This window comes from Leiobunum rupestre, chromosome 8 (genome assembly GCF_980474605.1).
Source record: "Leiobunum rupestre chromosome 8, qqLeiRupe1.1.hap1, whole genome shotgun sequence".
Lineage (NCBI taxonomy): Eukaryota > Metazoa > Arthropoda > Arachnida > Opiliones > Sclerosomatidae > Leiobunum > Leiobunum rupestre.
The window spans coordinates 48784473-48807408 of NC_143391.1; the positions used below are offsets into that span (position 1 = coordinate 48784473).

Genomic DNA, 22936 nt, shown 5'->3' on the forward strand with positions numbered 1-22936 from the left:
GCCCAAGACATTTTCTGTAGTGTCGCGCGCTAAAACGTCATTTAAAAATCCGTCAATTGCTCGTCAAATTAATTCGCGGTCTTTTCGAAATACATGTCTATTTCGCATAAAACGGGTGGCATTTATATATCGGCCGAATATTTTAATTGACAAAAATTCAAATATAATTTATTTATATCAAGTAACAATTATCGTTGTTGATAGGGTTTATTATAACGTAATAAAGAGTCTTGTAATTTTTTCTCCTAGCCACGGGCAATATTAAAGTTGGTTAATATCAAGGTTGGCCGTCTCATAGTTGACGGCGTGACGCTAAAAATATTGATTTATAAAATCTGCTACGTTAAAATTTAATGTGTCCTGCTCCCGCCAAAAAAGGCGCCAACGCGTGTTAGCCATTTCAGTGCAATAGGCGATTCTGCTGATTTTGAGTAAGTAATCAAATTTACATTTAATATCATAGCCTTAAGTGCAACAGTAGGATTGTTAATTTACCGAAAATAAACTGATATAAAACTATTCTAACCAGTTAACTAAGCCAAAATAAGCTCGCAATGTTAGAGTAATTGAACTGAAAGATAACACCAAAATCCCCATTATTTTTTTCCCACACTCAAAGTATATTTTTAGATGGAAAATATTTCTGGGCCAAGACACCATTTAGTGGTCGATGAGAAATATGGGACCCTGATTGGGCCTTTATTTAAATTTTAATTTCCCCAAATTAAGTTGAATGTCTTTTGAAAGTTTAAGCTTTGCGAATAACATCTCATTTTTTAACACTATTTATATTAGGCCTAAGAAAATATACTTGAGTGTGGGAAAATTCTATGTTATTCGCAAAGTTTCTATTTTTAACAGGCATTCTACTTAATTTGGAGAGATTAAACATTAAATTAATGCCAAATCACTCTCATATTCCTTATCAACCACAGAATGGTGTTTCAGCCCGGAAATTTTTAATCTAATTCCCCTTAATTATATTGGGGCTTAATTAAATTTACTTAAGAGGAATTAGATGGCTTATTTGATGGTTGTAAAAATTGACAACTCTCGTGAAAAAATATGAATTGCTACATTGTGGTCTATTTTTACAATCCCCAAATAACTGATGAGTTTTAGTTTAAAAATGTTTGGACAAAATTTTATTATGCACTTAAGAAAGGTAAAAAATATTTATTTGGTCATTAAATTAATATTTAAATTCCAAATTTTTAAGTATAACGGTTGTAAAAGGTTGCAACTCTCATGAAAAAATATGGATTTCTACATTGTGGTCCATTTTTACAATCCCAAAATAACTGATGAGTTTAGCTTATTAAAAAGTGAATACGCAAACAAATTTTACAGCATTTTGTGGTTTTAAAGAAAGTTATATTTAATTTATTTTAATTTTCAGTTTATTTTACCAGTTTTTTTGGTATGAATAAGATTTGTTGCTTTTCTGGAAAAAATTCCCAGGATTTAAGCTTACATTGCATTAAGCACCATCGAAATGACCCACTTTTTATGGTATCATGCAATTATTGCCCATATACATCGAAAAACTGGAAAGCATTTAAAGGACACTCCACTAAATTTCAAAATGAACCTGAACGACATGATGAAATGTCCAATGAATCTGATGAAATCGATTGTTAAAATGAAGGTTACGTTTCTATGGATGAAGAGGAGTTGAATTTAAATGATAATCCTGCATTTGTCGAAGCGCACCATCTTGCTGGTCCTAACCTTAATATTCCAGAAAATGACAATTTGGTGTTGAAAAGCTCTAGGTTACTTTATACTTCAGCTTGAAGCTAAATTTGGATTCAGCAAAAAAAATATATATTACATAGTTGAAGAGATAGATGAAATTTTAAAAACCTTTGGACTTTTTGTTCGTTCAAAGTTAAAAAAAATTTCAAATGAAGATGGACAAAGTGTTTCACATCCAGTATTTGATAATGATTTTAGTTTTGAAAACATGTTAATATCATTTAAATCAGATGCATTGAGAATAGCTTTTTTAAGTCTAATTTTAATTTGCTAATGCCTCAACAAATTTATATGGGTAGAATGCCAGTTGTTTGTAAAGGCAAATTTAAACAAAAATCAGTTTGGGGTTACAGTGTACCTATCTTAGAGAGCTCTAAGGCATTAGTTGCCATCCCAGATGTAAAATACTGGCTTACCCACTCGCACCAAACTACAGATACTATTATGAAAGATTGGTGCGATGGAACATTTTATAAAAATCATAAACTGTCAGGAACCTTTTGTTTACAAATAATTTTAAATTTTGATGATGTGGAAACTTGCAACCCTATAGGAATGCACAGGAAAATTCACAAGTTGTCTTTTTTTACTTACGAATTAGCCAATATTCCACCCATGTTCAGGTCAAAGCTTTATACAAAGCAACTACTAGCAATTGTAAAATCCTCATACATTAAGAAATTTGGCATGAAAAATATTTTATTAGATTTGATTCAATCTTTGAATGATCTGCAGAATGTTCTAGATTTGGGGTTAAAGGTAAACGGTGTAACAAGGGAATTAACTGGGATTTTACTTGGAATACCTGCAGATACGCCTGCCTCGTGTGGGCTATGGGGTTTTAAAGAAGGAGTTGGATTTGCCCATAAGTGTTGCAGAACATGTCATGGTTCTAAGCCCGAAGTTTTTCAGTTCTTTAACGAAGATCATTTCAATTTACGCACAACGGAAGACCACCTTGAATTGTGTGATATTTTAGATCAAATTTCATCCAAAAAAGCTAAAGCTGATTGGAGTAAAGAATATGGTGTAAATCTACGCTCCCCCCTCTTAGATATCAATGGAGTAGATTTAAGCATTGCTACCCATGACCCCATGCATGTTCTCTAAGAAGGTGTGGTACTCATTGAAATAAAAGCCTTCCTAACTTATTTAATTTCTGAAGCCAAATTATTTTCCATAGAATGCCATGAATAATTTCAAATACTCGTTTCTCGAAGTTAGAAACAAACCACCAGTTATTGGATCAAATTAGAAGGAACTACACCATAGGGAATTTTAAAGAAATTAATTTTGGCTGATTCATCATTTATAGTTTAATTCTTCTTTATTGTAGGAACAATTTACTAAAGCTCTAAGTTCCAAAATCAGAAAACACAGAATGAATGAAAAAGCCCAACAGGAGAAATCAGAGGAGAACAAATCAGATAAAATCTGTTTCAAACGATACGCAACTGCAGAAATTACTCCAGATGACGAAAGTGGCAAGTCTAAAATTTCCAAATGTACCATGCCCAAGTCAGCAATGAGGTGAGTAAATTTCACACTTTTCTATAGAGTGTGATATAATAACAATATTTTACATTTTAAAGTGGGTTTTCAAGGAACCGGTTTAAAGGAGAATTGATTAGTAATATAAGGAGAAGGAGTCCATTTCATCGCTTCAAACTGAATGGAAAAAACCTAAGCCTGATATTGGTGTGATTAAAGCAATTCTTAAAAAGACCTTTCTTTCGAGAACTAATCTTATAAAGTCTGGAAATGGATTTATTTTGGAATCATACCCATGTTTGGAAAATGTTGAGATTGTAAGTTTGCGTGTTATTTAAAGTATTTTGTGCGAAGTTTGATTTGATGAACACCCATTTTCAGTTTTTGTTCGAGTTTCAACTCATGTGTGAAAGATAAGTTTTTGAGGAAATTTCTCAAAACGTTAAAAAGTTATTGTGCGTGATTTTGGATATGGTAGACGATAAAAAATCTAAGGCAACGTGTTCAATTATTTCCGGGCCAAGATCTGATGTTGCTAGCTTGGGCTTGGTTCGTGAAAAAGTCAGGAAAATTTCAAACAAAAGGTGTTAAAACTACTTCAATAATTGAAGAAGTTAACGTAGGTAACGTGTTTGTCCCAAAAGTGTCCCTACACTATTTTGGAAATTGTCTGATCAAGATGATTAGAATGGCTTGACCAATGTACATTATTCTTGCTCAGCTATTTTTAGCACCTGATATACTTTTCAACGATACCTAACTAAATAAACATTTCTGTTGAAAGTTTTAAAGATAGATGTCACTGGTACAACTACAAAGTGAAAATATAATAAAAAAAATCTAAAAATTCTTAATCAGGCTTTTTACCACATCTTAAAGTGATAAAAGGTTTTCAAAAATTGGGAGGGAGACTTTAGGGAAACCTTTCATAAATAAATGTATTACATTTTAATTATTATAGGATTCAGAAATTCCCATTGAAATGGAGAAACGGAGAAGTGGCCCACCTTTGTGCCTGATTTCGACTTAATGGTCGTATTAAAACCAAAAGAACTTAACATCCCCTCAATAATGAAGGCTTTATTAGCCATATACTATACCCTAGAATTGGATTATCCTCAGGCTTTTCAACAGCCAATGGCTCTTTTTGCCAAATGAGTTATGACCCACAGTTATTATAAACCGGGAAGTAGAGCTTCTAAATTGGATAATCAAATAAAAGAAATGTGGGGGAAAGTTCAATAAACAGTTTTTATATGTAAAATGGTAAATTTGTTTTTAACATTTTAAGCACAATTTCCATCTCATATCCAGTACACTTAAAACGTTCATAAATTGGAAGAATTTAGAACGTTATATATTTTCAGAACATTTTGGGCTCACTTAATACTGCACATTTTAGGAACATTTTAGGTACATTGTTTTAACACTTTAGGAACAATTTAAAATGCACTCAAAGTGTTATGTGTTCTAAAATCGACATTAAATTATGCGAGCTTGAAGTGTGCAATTAGCGTTCTTAGTATGATCCTCAAATTTGCAGTGCAAGATAAATATCTTAAGAAAATTCAGTTCACAACAAACTGTAGCTGTTAATTAATTTGTGAATATTATTCACTTGATTCTATCCAAAATTATAAAATTTTAGACATTCTTGGGCAAGACGTGTGTCAGAAAACCTTTTCGGCATCTTAAGCAACTGGTTTCGAATTTTTCTCAAACTAATCCAAGCTCAAGCAGATAACGTAGTGACAATAGTTCTTGCAGCATTTCCTTAGAGCCCATGTAGCTAACGACACTTCTAGATAATGTACAAATTTGTTTTTAGGTACTAAACAAGTTTGTATTTCAGAGCACTCAAGAAGCTCGATAAACTAGGGAAAACTTGAAAAAATATTTCCTAGGAGAAGGAGCTTTGGAAGGTTAAGAAAACATTGCACAATTTTAAACCTGAACTTTATTTTAATTGGTTTTAAGTTTGTTAGTTTGAATAAATATATATTTATGGCATTTACTTTGAAACCTCTTAATAATAGAAACCATTTTTAATTTTTGTAGGAGTCCTTGTGCACAGTATGGAAAACTTCTGCAATTTCTTTTAACATTGTCCTTGCTTTTAGGCGAAAGGGTAACAATCATGTCGTCCAAAACAAACAATTCATTGGTACTTTCAACTTTGTCGATAACAGCAGAAGAAAATAGGGGGAAGTACGCTTCTAGTCAGCTTTGGAAAGGCGTCACTTTTCACGAATTTTCGCGCCAAAACGGTTTGGCGGAAAATCGCGGATGAATACATCGTTTAAAAAGTCATTGTTCTTAAATTGAACAATTGTAACATATTGTTCTTCTCATTATCTGCTATTTGAGCTAAGGCGTATTTGCTTTCGTCGATTATAGCCGTGTTGAATCAAAACAAAAGTAGGACTACTTTTTCAGTTTGGTTTATTATGCGTAAAAAGGCGTTTTCGTGGGTCACACGACGACTTCTACGGCTCAAAGCTACAGATACGTACTTCCCCTATTTTCTTCTGATAACAGAGATTGTAACCTTTAGAAAATTAATGCAAGTTTCGATAAGTTCATTCTTTTTCTCCGTTGCTGATGCATCAGATTTTTAGAACTATAACATCCAATTTTGTTTCTCTTCGGGAGTAAAATTTATTAATACTTAAAGGCCGACTACATAAATCTTCGGTTTACTCTATCTTTCACTGGAAGTAGGCTTACTGCGATAAACGTGTGCCATGCAGTCAGCCTACTTCCAGTGAAAGACAGACTAAACCGAAGATTTATGTAGTCGGCCTTTAATAACAAATAACAAATAAATAAATTTTAAATGGTTATATCGCTTTCAGTGTATTACTCTTCAACTCTTATCTTAAGAGAAGTGTGGCAAAAATTATACAAATATACCCATGCCATCTGATCACGCATTTATTAAATCTACTTTCTGAATCTTATGAAATTTAACTGGCTAAGTTTTCAAAGGAAAAATTTATTTCGATATCCTCATACCTCAAACATTCTGTTAAAGTTAATATTTGGTATTTGCATTGCATTTTTCGACATGTCTAATTGAGTCTACGACAGACAAGTAATATTTCTTTAATATTACATTAGATTTATATTTGTATTTTATTTGTTATACTGGTGACAGGTTGTGTGTATGTTTCTGTGTGTATTTTATTTGTTTAGTACGACTTAATCTGCGACTGTTTCGTGCAGGACAAAAAAAGGTACACATTCAAATAAACTCCTAACAGGGATAGGGGGATTGACGTATATATAAAGATAAGTCATATATGCAAATAAAACACCAATTTTAGTCAGATTTTATGGATTTCACAATTAGGGATAACTTTTGTCTTGCCAACTACTCGTTCTTATATATTAACCGTTTCTAAAACCAAATCGTTATTTTAATACTGTGTTATATTCATTTTAAATTAATCACACTAGGTTGATTCTTGGTCCTAATGTAATTCGCTATAGCCAGCTACCTAGTCGATAACTTAGATAAAAGAACCGTAGAATAAATTTTCGTAAATCTTCAAATATTTTTGAGAAGTATTACAAAATATATCTCCAAGTATCTCTAAATGCCAGCTTTGCCTAACCTTAAATTGTGTTTTGGGAATATGAAATATCTCGGTAACAGGATTCTCACTTACCCATTTCCAAAGGTAAACCAATGTCATTTTCGCACGCTTTGTGTTAAGAAAAAATCATTAATTACAAATTACAGTTCAAGAAATTAATTGTATATGTAAGTCTTATATAGTTTTGTGCACTACATTATAACAATTTTTATCCCCTGACCGTTCTATTAGATCTGGTTAGGCCTACCAGTTGCCAATTTTTACTATTATTTTGCTACTACTGCCAATCTACTATAACTGACCGCTCGGAGTACGTTACTATTTGAATTTGTGGGTAGGGATGAAATAAGGAAATATATTTGGCCATACCAAAAGACCAATTTTATTTATTACTAAACAAATAACTTGAAACACTTCCGCGACATAAAAATGGAAACCTAATGGTGCAAAAATTATTAGCCGCAAATAATTAATTTTAAAGTTATACTAATTTTAAAGATGTACGAACCGTACGGTTCGGGGCGTAGAATTCACTCCGCGGCGAAGAGAGCTCAGCGTCGCGCCGTTTTTGCCCTTTCGGAAATCGGCCTTTCTTTATTTGTTAGGAGCGGTAATGGCACCAGTAGGACCACAATATACGTGAAATATGCTGCTATAGTAGACGTGGGGTCAAAGGATTAAAATGACGGTGACCGAAACAAAGCTTTTATTAAAGGATTAAAATGACGGTGGGCTACTATACAGAATTTAGCAAAGAAACATTTCACAAATCGTATTCATTTTCCGCTAACCTTGCGCTAACCATGCCCGATACCGCGTCTTCGCGTAGTTCCGCAAGTTCGGATGATTCTAAGGCTATTTTTGACAATAAGTACTTTTGGTTTTTGTTTATTTTTGAATGTGCATTATTTGTCAAGGATTTAACCGCAATTTATTATTTAGAAAGATATGATAAATATAAAATTGTTACCTGCCCGCAATTTTTACCTCTTAAAATACGACATATTTTGAGATTTTCTCGGGAAATACTAGATTTTTGTACGTGTTGGGTAGGACTGATGACGAATTACATTTAACCGCAAGATATTACAAAATTTTTAAAAAGTGGCCAAACCTAAAATGTTTTTTTTGGCGAATTCAAATCGATAGATATTAGGCACGATTTCACTGGAAACGATGTCCGTAGGTTGGGTTAAAATATGCATCCAGGACGGGTAAAAACTCCTACGTGTGGGATCGATTCATCTCTCAGTCGCTCTCTCTTGTTTAATTCGCACCACAAGAGACTATACTAGGTACTGTCCTCTAGGTAGCGTTATAGATGGCACAGCTTGATTAGCAAGAATGGGGCTGGGGTGTCGCAGCGTGCCCCCAGCGCTCGAGCGAAGTGAGTGCGCGGTGCCGTTAGGCGCCAATGTATAGTCTTTGGGCAATTTTAATTAACTTTTTAAATAATTCTTTGCGGGGAATAATTTTTGCACCATTGGAATCTGCTTAATAAGAACTTTAAGGTTGGTCGAGAAAGGGGAGCAAAGGGAGTGGCGAGGCTATTGTTCCAATTTACCACCAATTATTTCAAAATACAATACAACACAAAATGTCAAAATTGCAGGCTACTGGGGCCAGTGTCGGTTTCTCATCTACTATACAAGAGTCACCGTAACTAGGCTGTCACTGGCGCCGGACTGACCCACTCAGGGATTACCTATGAGTTTTTGAATATAACTGGGCTCAATAGTATAGCCGCCGAATGAATACAATTAAATAAAAGAGGAGGTCAAGACGACCTTGACTCTGGCCTTGTTCTGTTGGAACCCTTGGTATGGCATTTTATTTTTAGGCACCGGACCGGCGACCGTCGGGCGATAAAGAAGGGATTAAGCTTGAGGGGAGCTCGGCGAACTGTCAATTATAGTGACGAGCGTGAAGTAAAGGATGGCGTGAGATAAAAACTCCTTCTAGAAACGATTTCCAAATCCTGGTTAAAACTAGAATTTACAACTAGTAAATAGTAAGTAATATACTATAGAGACAGATACTTCATGGATTAAAATAAACTTTTATTAAAAAAGAATATTGGGGAAGCTTTTCGAGCCCACTCGCTCCTTTTCAACCCTTAGAAATGGAGCAAAATCCAAATACAACAAACAAATAACAAAATCAGCGTACAGTTATTTTTGTTGAACGCGCTCTTCCCTTTTTTATTCTAGAGGAATGGTGAAAAATTGTGCACTTTATGATAGAAGCATGAAACTTTCTGTAATTAAAATTAAACACTTATTAAGCCGATTAAAGATTGGAGGCATTCTCTATCTGGTCTGTGACGCTTGTGACAAACGAGTTAAGTTACAGAGGCGCGCGCTTCTCCGAAACCGAGCGGAAAGGAGAGATTGTTTTGGGGGACGTCGCTAAAGCAATTTTCATTTCTAAACTATAAAAACCGAAACGTTTAGTTTAAATGCTCGTTTTATTAACAAATAATGCAGTGAACTAAACGTATGGTTTTACTTAATTGATTGAAATATCTTTAACCTTTAAGTATTATGTTTTTGATTTTAATTTTATAATTTTTACTGGCATCAAAACTAATTTAAAAATTTATGACAATATTATTTCCTGATCTAACTTAACGGCATTCAAATATTAACAATGTTTAATGTTTGATAAATTACAAAGATATTTATTAATTAATTGCGAAGTTATTAATTTTCATTTTCGAAATTTATGATTTTAACTATAATTATTCAAAGAATTTGGATTACACCCGCCACATTTACACAGAGCTGTGCATGGTAATTGGGCTTTAACACAGCTACATTGTCCTTTACAAATCTGTTTGCAACCGCATTTAATTATTTCGCGGCAGGCTACACTAGCTGGCGGTAAGGTTATCCAAGTTATTTGCCATTCACTGTTGCTATTGTTTTTTATCCATCCAAAATCAGACGGAATGGGTAGTTGTGGAGACTTATTTAAAGACTGACCCCATATATGGCCGGCTTGGTAAGCGACCCGTAGTAAATGCTGATTAAGGGCATCTCTATGTGGCACCCTTTTTGTTGGGAGAGACTAAATTTACTTAAAAACCGACTGAAAAATTTCTAAGTATAGGAAATTAGGAATTAATTGGAGACGACGAGGTAATTAACAGTTAACCAATTTAATTACTTTGAATTAATAAATCACAGTTAGTTAATAACAAATTGAATTATATTTTGCTCTTGTGGAGCGACCGCGACTTGAATTTTTCTGGGGTTTCTCTTTTTCTGGAGAAGTTAGGAAATTTGGACCTGATGGGTCCCGCGCCAAATTGCAAGTGAGAAGCCCAGAGAATATTTGCTCGGGGCTTTCTTTCGCGCGCATTTCACTTTCCACAGAAATAGCGCTTACAATGCTATGGAAAGTTTTTTTTGTTTTGGGGTAGAAATTCCTCAAGCTCCGAGCGTCACAGTGTCGGGCTGTTCCGGTCATCGCTAAATCGCCCGAAGGGATTTTGGGGAAACCCAGTAACGCTCGGTGCCAGCATCCTTTCTTTACAATGGCAAAGGGACAAAAATGGGCTTTCTTAGAAGGGACGGTAAATACAACATTAACGCTACGAAGGCTAGGGTTCGAATTTTGGCTTGTTTTTATAGTTTTACAACGTCCCTTCGGGAAACGCGTTAATTTTAAATGGTATACACTTAGGTTAAATATTAAATTAAATGGATTACAATGATTCACATTTTTAGGAATGCTTAGAAACAATTTTGGGATTATTTAGAAGTAACATTATTGAAATTTACAACATATTTTTTCATACAAACAAGTTGGGTCAAAACCCTTAGGATTTGGGAAACACTCTAAAATATGCAACACTCCCCCTAAATAACATGCAGTGTTATTTACCTTATTTTAGAGTATAACTAATCTTAGTCATTTTTATTGACTTCTAACGCATAGAGGAGGGATGTGGGACGTCTTATTATATTCCCATTCGGGGTTCGGACTAAGTACGATCGGGCATTTCCATCTCGACCTTTCATTACTTCCGTTATGATGGCTAATTTCCACATTTGCTTGGGAACTTTCTCTTCGTGTATTATCACCACATCTCCGACAGCCATCACTCTATGGGCTTTCTTCAGAAGAACTTGGTGAGCATTACGTAGTTCCATAAGGTATTCTTCTTTCCATCGCTTCCATAAGCGCTCTATTAATGCTTCACGCGTCTTTAAACGTTCTGACATTTTTCTCTGGGAAACTGGGATTTCGGCTTCCTTTGGTCGTTGCGGTGGCATACACGTGAGACGCTGTCCAATTAAAAAATGTGATGGCGTGAGTGGTGTTGGTTCGTTGGCGTCGTTAAAGATGAATGTCATGGGGCGTGAGTTGATGATTGCCTCGGTTTCGGTTAGCAACGTTTCCATTTCTTGGTAGGTAAAGGTGGCGCGTCCAAGTATTTTTCTTAGGATGGTCTTCACCGATCTCACTAGCTTTTCCCAAAAGCCACCCCACCAGGCCGCACGGTCGGCTATAAACCGCCAGGTGATTCCTTTTTTTCCAAAGAATTCTCTTGTTGTGTCATGGCTGATGGATTTCCAAAGCTGGTTGAGGTCTTCGTTCGCTCGGATGAATGTTTTGGCGTTGTCGGAGTAGACAAAATGTGGTACTCCTCGGCGAGCTATGAATCTTCTGAAGACCATCAGAAATTCGTAAGTGGTTTGATATGGTACCAACTCTAAATGAATTGCTCTGGTGGTGGCGCATGTAAATAAACAAATGTAAGCCTTGGTGATCTCCTCCCCCATCGACACATAAAGCGGCCCAGCGAAATCTATGCCGGTGGTTACGAACGCTGGTGTGTAATTCACTCGTGCTAGTGGTAACGGTGCCATGGGCGCTTCTCCTGGCTTCGCTTGCTCTCTTCTGCAGCCCATGCAATTTCGCAGTACGGTCTTCGCAATTTGCCTCCCGGTGATGGCCCAATATTTTCCTCGCGCTTGCGTCAGGGTGGCCTGCACTCCGGAATGCAGGACCTCCCAATGACTCCGTGTCATTAGAAGAAGGGTAAGGGTTTGTTTCTTGTGTAGAATGATTGGGTGTTTCTCTTCTTCGGTGAGTCTGGATTGGTCCAATCGCCCCCCTACGCACAAGAGACCATTTTTGTTTAGGATTGGTCGTAACTTCGCGATTTCGGATTCTCTTCGAACAGAGGCTCCTTCTGACAAGGCTTTTATTTCGTTGGCGTAATCTAATTTCTGAACGCTGGCTATCCATAGGATTTCCGACTCTCCCATTTCCGCTGCTGTGATGGGTCCATTTTCTTTGGCGATCTTCCTAAGGACTTTGCTGTAGCGACGGATATAAGCTGTGATTCGAAATACTCTGCTGATTGAACTATATTTCCCGAGGTCTATTAAACTGGAAATTCCCGTCCCTAAATCATTGGCTCCAGTTTGAATGCTAAGGGCTGACCTTCTGACCTCCGTTTGAATCTCGGTTGCCTTAACTTCTATCTTGTCAGACGGCCAATATCTTGATTCTTCTTTTAACCAGGGAGGCCCTTCCCACCAGAGTCTGTTTTCCACTAAATCGGCAGCTTTAGCCCCTCGGCTTGGTATGTCGGCCGGATTTTCTCTACCTGGACAGTGTTTCCAGTCCTTGGGTTCGGTTAGCTCTACTATTTCTTTCACTCTATTTTGGACAAATGGCCTCCAGGCTTTCGTATTTCCCTTTATCCAGTAGAGCGCCACCATCGAATCACTCCACAAATATTCTTCCATACCGTCGAATTTGAAGGCTGATCGTACGTTTCTGATAAGGCGAGCACCTAGAAGGCAAGCCATGAGTTCTAATCTTGGTAGTGGGAAGTCATCAAGTGGCGCTACTCTAGCTTTGCAGGTAACGAATGAAACACCTTGTTTTCCAGATTCCGTGACGAAGCGTAAATATACTGTGGCGGCGTACGCTTTGCTACTGGCGTCGCAAAAGGTGTGGAGTTCTGGCTTAGTTACCTTTTCTGCGGGATAGTAACATCTGGTTAAATTTAGTCGGCGTATGGTTGGCATTTCTCTGCGCCAGCGATCGAACTCTTCTTTGATAGTTTGAGGTAGGTTTTCATCCCAGGTTACTTTCTCCTTCCAAAGCTTCTGGAATAGCATTTTTCCGCGTATTACGTAGGGAGCTAACATTCCGATTGGATCGTAGATTTGTGCTACGGCGCTGAGGATATGTCTTTTATTCGGTTTGGCTTCTTGTATCGTGGTTTCGATGTTTGAAAGGTCGAAGACAAACTGGTCTAAGTTGGGTTCCCAGAGTAATCCCAGAACTTTTTCGGGGTCCGACGTTTCTTTTATTTTCATGTTTTCATTTGATGGCTGCATTTCCTCACTCGCCCATATTGCTCTCAACTCTGCGGAGTTTGTCTTCCATTTTCTTAGGTTGAGGTTTGCACCCTTTAAGATGCGGGTAGCCGATGCTAATAGGTCGTATGCCTTAAGTACGTCTTCCGCCCCGCTTACGTAGTCGTCCACGTACAAGTCTTCGTTCAGGGATTCTGTTACTTCACTGTCCTCTTCTGGCTGTTTCTTCAAGTGCAGCTTGATGGTTGCCGCAAGAAGGAATGGGCTGGAGGTGATGCCGAATGGTACGCGTGTCATCCTTAATTCTTGGAATTCGTTATCTAGGATTTGACCTTGGCGTTCTTGAACCCAGAGAAATCTTACTGAGTCCCTTTCGTTCTCGGCTAGCGAGACTTGAAGAAAGGCTTTCTCCACATCCGCGGTGATTGCGACTCGGTGGGTTCGAAATCTTAGAACAAGCTTGAGGAGATCCGGATTTAGGTTAGGTCCGGCTGCAAGACAATCGTTTAGACTAGGTTGGTCCTTGGCGCTGGCTGATCCGTCCATTACCACTCGGAGTTTCGTAGTAGAACTTCCGTCTCTTCGTACCCCCTGGTGGGGCAAATAGTAGGTACCAACTGGGTAATCTTTCTCGGGTTCGACGACTTCTACTATTCCTTGCAGCAGTTGGTCTTCGATGATGGATTTGTAGTCGTGGTATAGGATCGGATCTCTCTTGAATCTTTGGACTAGGCATCTGATTCTTTTGGTGGCCAAGATTAGGTTATTGGGTAGGTCTTCTTTTGGCCGGTTCCAGGGGAAGTTGACTTGATACCTGCCATTCTCGAATGTGGTTTCTTTCTCGAATCTTTCAATTACTTCCTGTCCGTTGATATCTGCGTCTGGCTTGTCTTTAATTCCGAGAGATTCTATGTCCCAGAACTTGCTCATGGTGTCTGCTAATTTGGCTCCGGTTACGCTTACCTTCAGAACGGTGATTTGGTTAGAATTTACCGATACGTTGTTTAGGTTTAAGGGTCCGTGGATGACCCATCCGAGGGTAGTTTCTGTGGCGGCTAGTCTTCTATCAATCATTTCGGTTCGTCCTTTGGAGAAGTCGTAATACTGGTCGGCTCCGATTAAGAGATCGATGGTGCTGGCGTTCGGCGTGTCGGTGGTGGGTTCGTCCGCTAGGACCATATTTCGCGCTCTGGCGAAATCTTGAACTTGGTCGCAATTTACTAGGGTTAGGGCGGTGCATAGGAAAGGCACTTCTATAGCGGTGATATGGATCACTCCGTCTGGTTGTCTGGCGTTCCTCACTGCTACTCGTACGACTCTTCTGGTACTGCTTCTGGGGGCGTCGTTCATGAATTCTGCTATCTGGATGGATTGTTCTCCGATTATCGGTAATTGGAGTTTTCTGGATATTTCCTCCTTAATAAAGGTAGCTTGGCTTCCGTTATCTAAGAGGCATCGGATTGTCTTCGAGCTTCCGGTTTCTTCTGGTGAGCTGACCAGGGCCATGGCTGTTTGTAAGACTACCATGTTGTGGCTTCCGGCAACGGTGGTTACATTGATCTTCTTTACCGCGGTTTCTTCGGCTACTGCATGTTTTTTTTCTTCTCGATTCGGCTTATGGGAACGGTTTTCTTCGCAGATAACGGCGTGGTGACGGCGGCGACAAATTTTGCAGGTTGTGAAATTTGAGGTACAAACACGGGCGTCATGTCCTATTCTGGTGCAGATAAAACATCTCCTTTGGCTTCTTATCATGTTCCTCTTTTCTTCTAAGGTGTAGTTTGTGCATTCTACTGTAGGGTGTTGAGAAATTTTACAGAAAATGCAGTAGATTCTTGGGCCGGGGGCTATATTGACGTTTAGGGCTGATGCGCTTGCCGGTCTTAAGTAGTTTGAAGGGGTGGTGGACCTTGATTTATCTCGATATTCAAATTTGGGCGTGAATGGCGGTTTTTCGGTTTTAGGCGCGCGCTTTTCAATTTTGGAGGTTTTGAGCAGAGCACTAGTTTCGCGACCTTCTACTTCACTTTTTAGGAATATTAATAATTTATCCACATCCCAAGCCTCATTATTACTTCTTTGCATGCTAAACTTTAGTCTAATGTCGTCTGGCAAACACCCGACAATAGCTGGACATAAAGTAGAAGAATTTACTTTCATATCAATATTTAAACCCTTTAAACTCCGAATATTTGTTTCACAAGAATCGTAAAGTTTTCTCAACGCGACACTGTCCTGCGAACTTTCTACTGGATCTAATCTCAACAACTGGTTCATTAAAGAATGAATTACCAAATCTGATCTATCGTAACGTTCTTTAAGTAATGCTACTGCGTGATCATAGTTGGTATCTGACACAATAAACCCGTTAACGGCGCTAAGCGCTTCCCCTTCCAAAAGCGATAAAAGATAAGAAAAAAGAGTGGACTTAGATGATTGTCTTCCGCTGACTACTGATGAGTTGAATTGGCTCCAGAACTGTGACCACTCCTTTACGTCTCCTTTGAACTTTCTTATGGTGATTGGTGGGAGTCTTGATTCCTCTCTGACTGTGACTACGGTTGAATTTCCGGTTACACTTCCGGATGGCGTGTTTGACGCTGCTGCTGCCTTATCCTTTGCTGCAATCTTTCGTTTGATTGTGTTTTTCTCCAAGATGATGCTGTCCTGATAAGTTTCAGCTGAATTGGTTTCCGCGATGATTTCCGGATCGTCCTCCGACTGGGCTACCATTAGGCTTGCGATAGTAGCGTCCAAATCATTTAAAGTTTTTGCCCTTAATTCAAGTAGGGACATCTGGTCTTCTAGATCTGCTACGGTTGCTGCTGGATCTGCGTACAGTTTTTGCAAAGCGGTGTGGATTTTGGTAGTGCTGGTTCTGACCTTTTTTCGGATCCCTTTAAACTTCTGTAAATCTGCTAGTCTCTTCGTTTCTGAGTCTGCCATGGATCCCTTTCACTTTACTCGTTCGGTTTTAACTTCGATGTTATCCAATCTGCACAGCTGGTTCACGAACTTCACTTGGGCCGATTTCGGAACTAAATTAATGTTAATTATTGGGTCCTCGCGTTTGTACGTATCCCGGGTTTCGGCACCAAATTTTATGTGGCACCCTTTTTGTTGGGAGAGACTAAATTTACTTAAAAACCGACTGAAAAATTTCTAAGTATAGGAAATTAGGAATTAATTGGAGACGACGAGGTAATTAACAGTTAACCAATTTAATTACTTTGAATTAATAAATCACAGTTAGTTAATAACAAATTGAATTATATTTTGCTCTTGTGGAGCGACCGCGACTTGAATTTTTCTGGGGTTTCTCTTTTTCTGGAGAAGTTAGGAAATTTGGACCTGATGGGTCCCGCGCCAAATTGCAAGTGAGAAGCCCAGAGAATATTTGCTCGGGGCTTTCTTTCGCGCGCATTTCACTTTCCACAGAAATAGCGCTTACAATGCTATGGAAAGTTTTTTTTGTTTTGGGGTAGAAATTCCTCAAGCTCCGAGCGTCACAGTGTCGGGCTGTTCCGGTCATCGCTAAATCGCCCGAAGGGATTTTGGGGAAACCCAGTAACGCTCGGTGCCAGCATCCTTTCTTTACAATGGCAAAGGGACAAAAATGGGCTTTCTTAGAAGGGACGGTAAATACAACATTAACGCTACGAAGGCTAGGGTTCGAATTTTGGCTTGTTTTTATAGTTTTACAACGTCCCTTCGGGAAACGCGTTAATTTTAAATGGTATACACTTAGGTTAAATATTAAATTAAATGGATTACAATGATTCACATTTTTAGGAATGCTTAGAAACAATTTTGGGATTATTTAGAAGTAACATTATTGAAATTTACAACATATTTTTTCATACAAACAAGTTGGGTCAAAACCCTTAGGATTTGGGAAACACTCTAAAATATGCAACACTCTAGTCGGTGGAATGTTTTCTATGTCTCTATTTTTTTGCGTAAACATACTTTGTCTAGCTTCATTAATATCTTCCTCTGAGCTACAGCGGTCGTACATTAAAATGGCAAAGCGCTCGAATGTTGGTAGCAATTCTTTGACTTCGGATACTGATACCCCTTTGGTCAATTCTTGTAACGTCGGAGTTACTCCTCCATATGAGCTCCAGGTCGCCCAAGCTGTTCGTTTCCCTTTCTCATTAAAACTAGATACGGTATCGCACCCTGTCAGTGCGTGACATGATGGAAGAGCCTCACATTTTTCAATTCCTAATTTGTTAGCGATTGACGTAGCGTCCAAATATCGGAATGACTTTCCGGTTCCAAAAGCAACAATCAAACGCTCACTTCTTACTTTCAGAGCAAAACTAATACAAAGAACAAGGACGTCGGTAGCTACTGTTCTTATCAATGCCCTTTCAAATCCCTGTTTGCAACTATGAGCTACGTGTAGCAATTATCTGGTGTCCGCCTCTTCATGTGTACATGGTGAAACGTCTTGAAGATCCATGGTATTATTAGAAAGAACGCGTTCGCCGCTGGTAATTAAGACCTGGGAAATTTGATCTGGCTACTTCATGACTTAAAAACACGAAGAGTCGTCTAACCTTAAAAATTCGGACCAATTTTTTGGAACCGCTTTGCTTCCTTCAACTCTTCTTCTGACTCCTTTACCTCGTTTTTTTTTCTAGTTTGAGTTTTTAAGCTGTTTTCTACATAAGCATCAAATACGATGTCGATTCGACGAACGCTTTCTCTAAATTGACTTGATATATACTGTATGAAGTGTTGTGCATATTCGAAGAAAGTACGCGCTGTCCCAGGTTTGATCATATTTACAAGAACTGCTCCGTCTATAACTATCACGTCGACCTCTGGAACGGAAGTATGGTATTCGTCTTCAGCCAGAACGTCTTCCAGGCAGTGTGTTAGATCAGATTTATTTCCAAATCCTATGATTCCATTGTCTGACAGTGACGGGGGAAAGGGTTGATTTTCATGTCTAAAGAATTATTTTATGTCACCTTCGGGAAACTGGCATGCAATATATAATTTAGAAAATAAGTCCCGGTCTTTTTTCATTGTCATAATTTGTTATTGATTCCGTGATTTATTTTTTTCTGGAGGTCTTTTAAATAAAGGAAATTTGTTCTTCTTCAGTGATTCGTCTAGCAAAATTGAGCGTTCCACCAAACGTTTTAAAAAAAATCTTTGCATTGTTCTTTCCCTGCATTTTTTAAACTTTTAGGTCAAATGGCGATCTGTTTATCAACGATTTGACGGCTGTCTAAGACAATTAGGTCATTCGAGGACTCAGTAAAGGGGTTTCCCATATCTTTAATGACGTCTATGAGTGATTTTACGTCTTTTGCGAATTTTACTTGTTTGCTTGGTGTGTTTTCATGATGTTTAGAATTGTTTTCTTCTTTACCTTTCCCAAGTATATTGGTGAACTCCTTTACTATTCGGGCTAGTTCTGGTCCTGCAACCATCCACCTTAGGAGAGCTGTTGGTTTTTCCGTCAAACCAACAGCACCACCATCACCTTTGACGCATGCGTTATTCTGTTCGTGACTTTCGTCTAACGACTTTCTCGAAAACGGACGTTCGGATTTCTTGACTGTAAATTTGCCTTTGCAAAATTCGTTGTAGACTTCTGGGTGCGTATCTTGAAGAGTTATCATGTCACGAAGGTGGATGGCAACTGCTCCTGCGTAATTCGTATGGTCAAGAGCGTAAAACATCCAAATCAAACTTTTCAAGCTTTCGACATATAATTTGAAATTGCCTTCGTGTATCGCTCGATCCCACACAAGAATGCTTAACTCGATGTTTAAAATGAGATCCCAAAATTGGAATTGAGGGCTTTCTTTGGATTTTAATTCACACCATTGTTCAAACGCCAAAATGGTGTGACTATCGAGCTTATAGGCCTCTTTTCTTAAATGAAAAAGGACACACACTGTCACTTGATGTGCTCTTCCAGTTTTCTTTACGTGTGAGGCTTTTATAAATGAGTTGGCCGTACCGGATGAAGCCACATTTGCTTGTTCAATAGCAGATGTCCATCCACTGCCTTCTAAAAGATCACCTAAAGATTTCAGAAGTGTCATTTTTATGTGAAGGCCACCAAGCGTGACCACCATTGTATTTTCTCCGTGTGTTTCTGGCCACATCCATTGGATCTCTTTTGAGAGTTTGTAAAGAGGTTGATCACAAGCTATCACCGGAGTTTGGCCGGGATTTAAAATAGCTGTCGCTTTTCGGATAACGTCCATCGAATGGCGAATCATTGCCACTGATTTGGATTCATCAGGGAATAATGGCAGCAAAGCGGATACAGATATTGGTTCTTTTTCGCCAAGCGATTCATTTAAAATGGAGGTCGTTGAACTATGGAACGCTGCCCATGACATACAGTGGTCATTAACCTATTCCTGACTGATGTAATTTGATACTTTATCGCACCATAAAGCTTTCTTTACCAAAACGTCATCGGCCACTTCTAATTCTACGAGACCTTTTATTTCAGGAACTTGAATCTTTTTCTTCAATGACGAAACTGGCGGGACATTTGAGTAGCTCTCGGGCAGCAAGGAAACCTTTCGGACAGATCTCTGAAAGTCTAGATTTTGTTTTTCACCTATTTTCCCACACTCTGGATGCTGAAATAGTGAAATTCCAGTGCCGTGAAATGACACTTGCGCAGAGGTTGCTGACGGGTTATGGTCTATGTTGTCCACCGCAGATGTAGTAAATACACCAGTATTTAATGACGGCGAACACACGGCCCCTACACCCTCGAAATGTCTAAGAGACGTATTAGCAAGATCGGAAGAGCAACCAAGAACACGGTCGTATGAAACGGAGAGACCAAGTTTATATAATAAGTCTATTACGTCTTTTGATCTGGTTTTAGCGTGTATCATAGAACCCAAAAATAGAGGTAGCGGTGTTTCCATTTCTTCGACATGCTTTAAATTCGATGCAATATTTCGTCTTCTAAAACAACAGTGGTATGCCAGTAACTGAGCTATAGCTACGCAAGGCTGAGTCAAGTAATCCGCCTGTGTTGTTATATTGGATCCAATTATTATCATGGTAATTATCATAAGTAAAGGTTTAGGCACAGAATTTTCTTGACAACCCGGAGAGAATGATCCATTAAATTTGTTGCGTTTTCGTTGAAGTAGATCCCTTCGAACAATTTTTGCAGCACGTGAAAGTATCACAGCTTCACTTTCCGCATCCATGATACATGATGATTTCAGTGATTTTCCAATTAAATCGTTGGGGACGAGTAGTACGTCTTTGCCTTCTTTATGAGCTTCAAGTTCAGGAAAGTAAAATAAAAGTTGGTTTTTAAAGCGCGTAGAGTGTGCGTTAAACGTTGCGCTACCACCAAGCTGAATAACTCTATCAACATAAAGTTTTCTTAATTCACTCAATTTGAATACCACGGATATTTCTTCACTAAGAGTACTTTCAACGTAAGAAATTAGTTCAGCAAATGCGGTTTTTTCGAATGAACCTGACTCTTCCATATTAGATAATTTTGGGCGGTCTCTATCACGATTGTAAAGGTTGACTAAACAAGCATTATGATACTTTGCTTCGATAGCGATCATATATCCCTGACTTAGCTTCGCTATAAGTTTTTGATCGTTTAAATTAAACGGGCTAAGTCTTACACGATTATCTAAATCAAACGTCGATGCTTCGTGTAATGGCTTCGAATTAGTACCAATTTCATCACAGAAAAAAACACTTTGCAGTGGAAGGTTTACTCACTTCTAGAGCAGAAAAGTTTCGTGTACATTTCTTTCTTTTACTAGTATTTGAATCATCTATTTCATTAGTAGTACACCATTTGGTCGCTCTCGTAACTTCCGTTTTGTTAACACGTAAACTACACTTTTTATGGAACTTGGCTTTCATAGTATGAAGAGTTTTTTCGAGACCAGAACCGTCATCTAAACAGTTAATGCTCAATCCACGTGGTAATGAGTTTAGCTTACTCAAAGTTTCGATATTTTCCGAAATCGATTTATAGCTAGCTGATTTAAATCGCTCCTGGTATTCAGCGGGACATGTTAATTTTTCGGTTGCTACATTTTGACATATAAAGCACAAATTCCAGTTAATAGAAATATGTTCTTTCTCTTTAAGAACCAAAGATTTGTCCGCGACTAATTTAAATTTACTCATAATTTTAAGGAAGCGAAATCGCGATCTACAGAAAAACTGAAGCCGCAAAAAGTGGACGTTAATCCTACCAACTATTTCGAAAGTGCAGACTACAGAATGACTAACCAAAAGCGAAAGTATGCCTATAGGATTTTCCGAGAATTCCGAACCAGAGTCCCCAAATACTATACCCATTGTCACAATGATAACAAACACCTGTAGAAAGCCTTATTGGTTTTTTTTCTCAAGAAGGGAAATAAATGTTCTGGCATTCGTTTGAACATACATTACAAACGCTTTTAAAAAATCTGATATGTGTACCTTGTTTAGCGTAAAACGTTTTTTAAACATGTGTTCTTAAAAGAAGCGGAATTGAAGAGAGGATTCATATGGAAATTTTTGTATAGCAAAGTTTGAAAATTGCTTTAGCGACGTCCCCCAAAACAATATCTCCCTTCCGCTCCGTTTCGGAGAAGCGCGCGCCTCTGTTAGAGTGGGGGTCGTTCACTTATGGATTTCACAGATTGTGACTGACTTAACTCGTTTGTCACAAGCGTCACAGACCAGATAGAGAATGCCTCCAATCTTTAATCGGCTTAATAAGTGTGTAAGTTCAATTACAGAAAGATTCATGCTTCTAACATAAAGTGCACAATTTAAATTAAAACTGGTTTATATCCTCTAGACTATTTATGGCCTAGAAACCCTTTAAAACTGCCCCAATTACTCACTTTCACCTTTCCCCCGTTTAGGTTCATACCCCCTCTGTCAGCAATAAAAATGCTTTCTTTGAAGTTCCGTCTGAACCATTTTTTTTCTTTTTCCAAAATTCTCGCTTCTTCCCACTTGATGGCGTGTCCGTCGCCAGAACTCCACAGGTGTTCGGCTATCCCGTTCTCCCTATTGCCCTCTTTTACACAATTATTGTGCTCTTTAATCCTTACATTAAAATACCGCTTCGATGCACCTATACATTTTTTCCGCATTTGCAACCGATCTCATATACTATTCCAGTCATTCCATCAAATTTTTTATCCGGTTTATTTTTAATTAAGAGCGAACCCAATGAACCTTGGTTAGAGCTAACAAGTTTTATTCCTAATGATTTTAATTGGCGGTTGATTTTTTCGTTTATTGATTTTGCATAAGGTAACACTAATATTTAACATTTCTCGTTACCGTGTAGTGTTTACAATTTTTTACAAGATTTGTCGCAAAAATGTCTTCGACCAGTTTATTAGGATAATTACAATTCAATAATTGTGTTTTATATAGCGCTTTATCTTCTATGGGCCAATCCGAAAGGGTTTCAATCCGATGTTTTAACGATTTAACTATTCCTACCTTTACACTCCTGGGATGTGACGATATAAAATTTATAAAACATTGTGCATGAGTTGGTTTTTGGTACATTCTACTTTTTAGTTTGTCACCATCCCTAATTATTAAAATATCTAAGAACGGTAACTTCTAATCCTCTTCTGTCTCATAGGTAAATTTTATGTCATCGTCCAAATTATTCATTAGTCCCAAAAGCGTGTCATTATTATAATTTTGATCGTTCACAATTAATATATATATATACTGGAATTGTATATG

The 22936-nt window shown here is 38.0% G+C and overlaps 1 protein-coding gene and 1 long non-coding RNA gene across 2 annotated transcripts; one reads left to right on the top strand and one right to left on the bottom strand.

The window, feature by feature from the left end:
* Window positions 1-392: 392 nt before the first annotated feature.
* On the top strand, window positions 393-3462 carry LOC149933586 (uncharacterized). Its single transcript, XR_016473228.1, has 3 exons — window positions 393-431; window positions 3095-3288; window positions 3351-3462. It is a non-coding gene; the product is annotated as an uncharacterized LOC149933586 (long non-coding RNA).
* Window positions 3463-10759: 7297 nt separating this feature from the next.
* LOC149933587 (uncharacterized) lies at window positions 10760-16138 on the bottom strand. Its single transcript, XM_090157347.1, has one exon. It carries the CDS (start codon window positions 16136-16138, stop codon window positions 10760-10762), a length of 5379 nt encoding a protein of 1792 aa, XP_090013473.1.
* Window positions 16139-22936: the final 6798 nt, after the last annotated feature.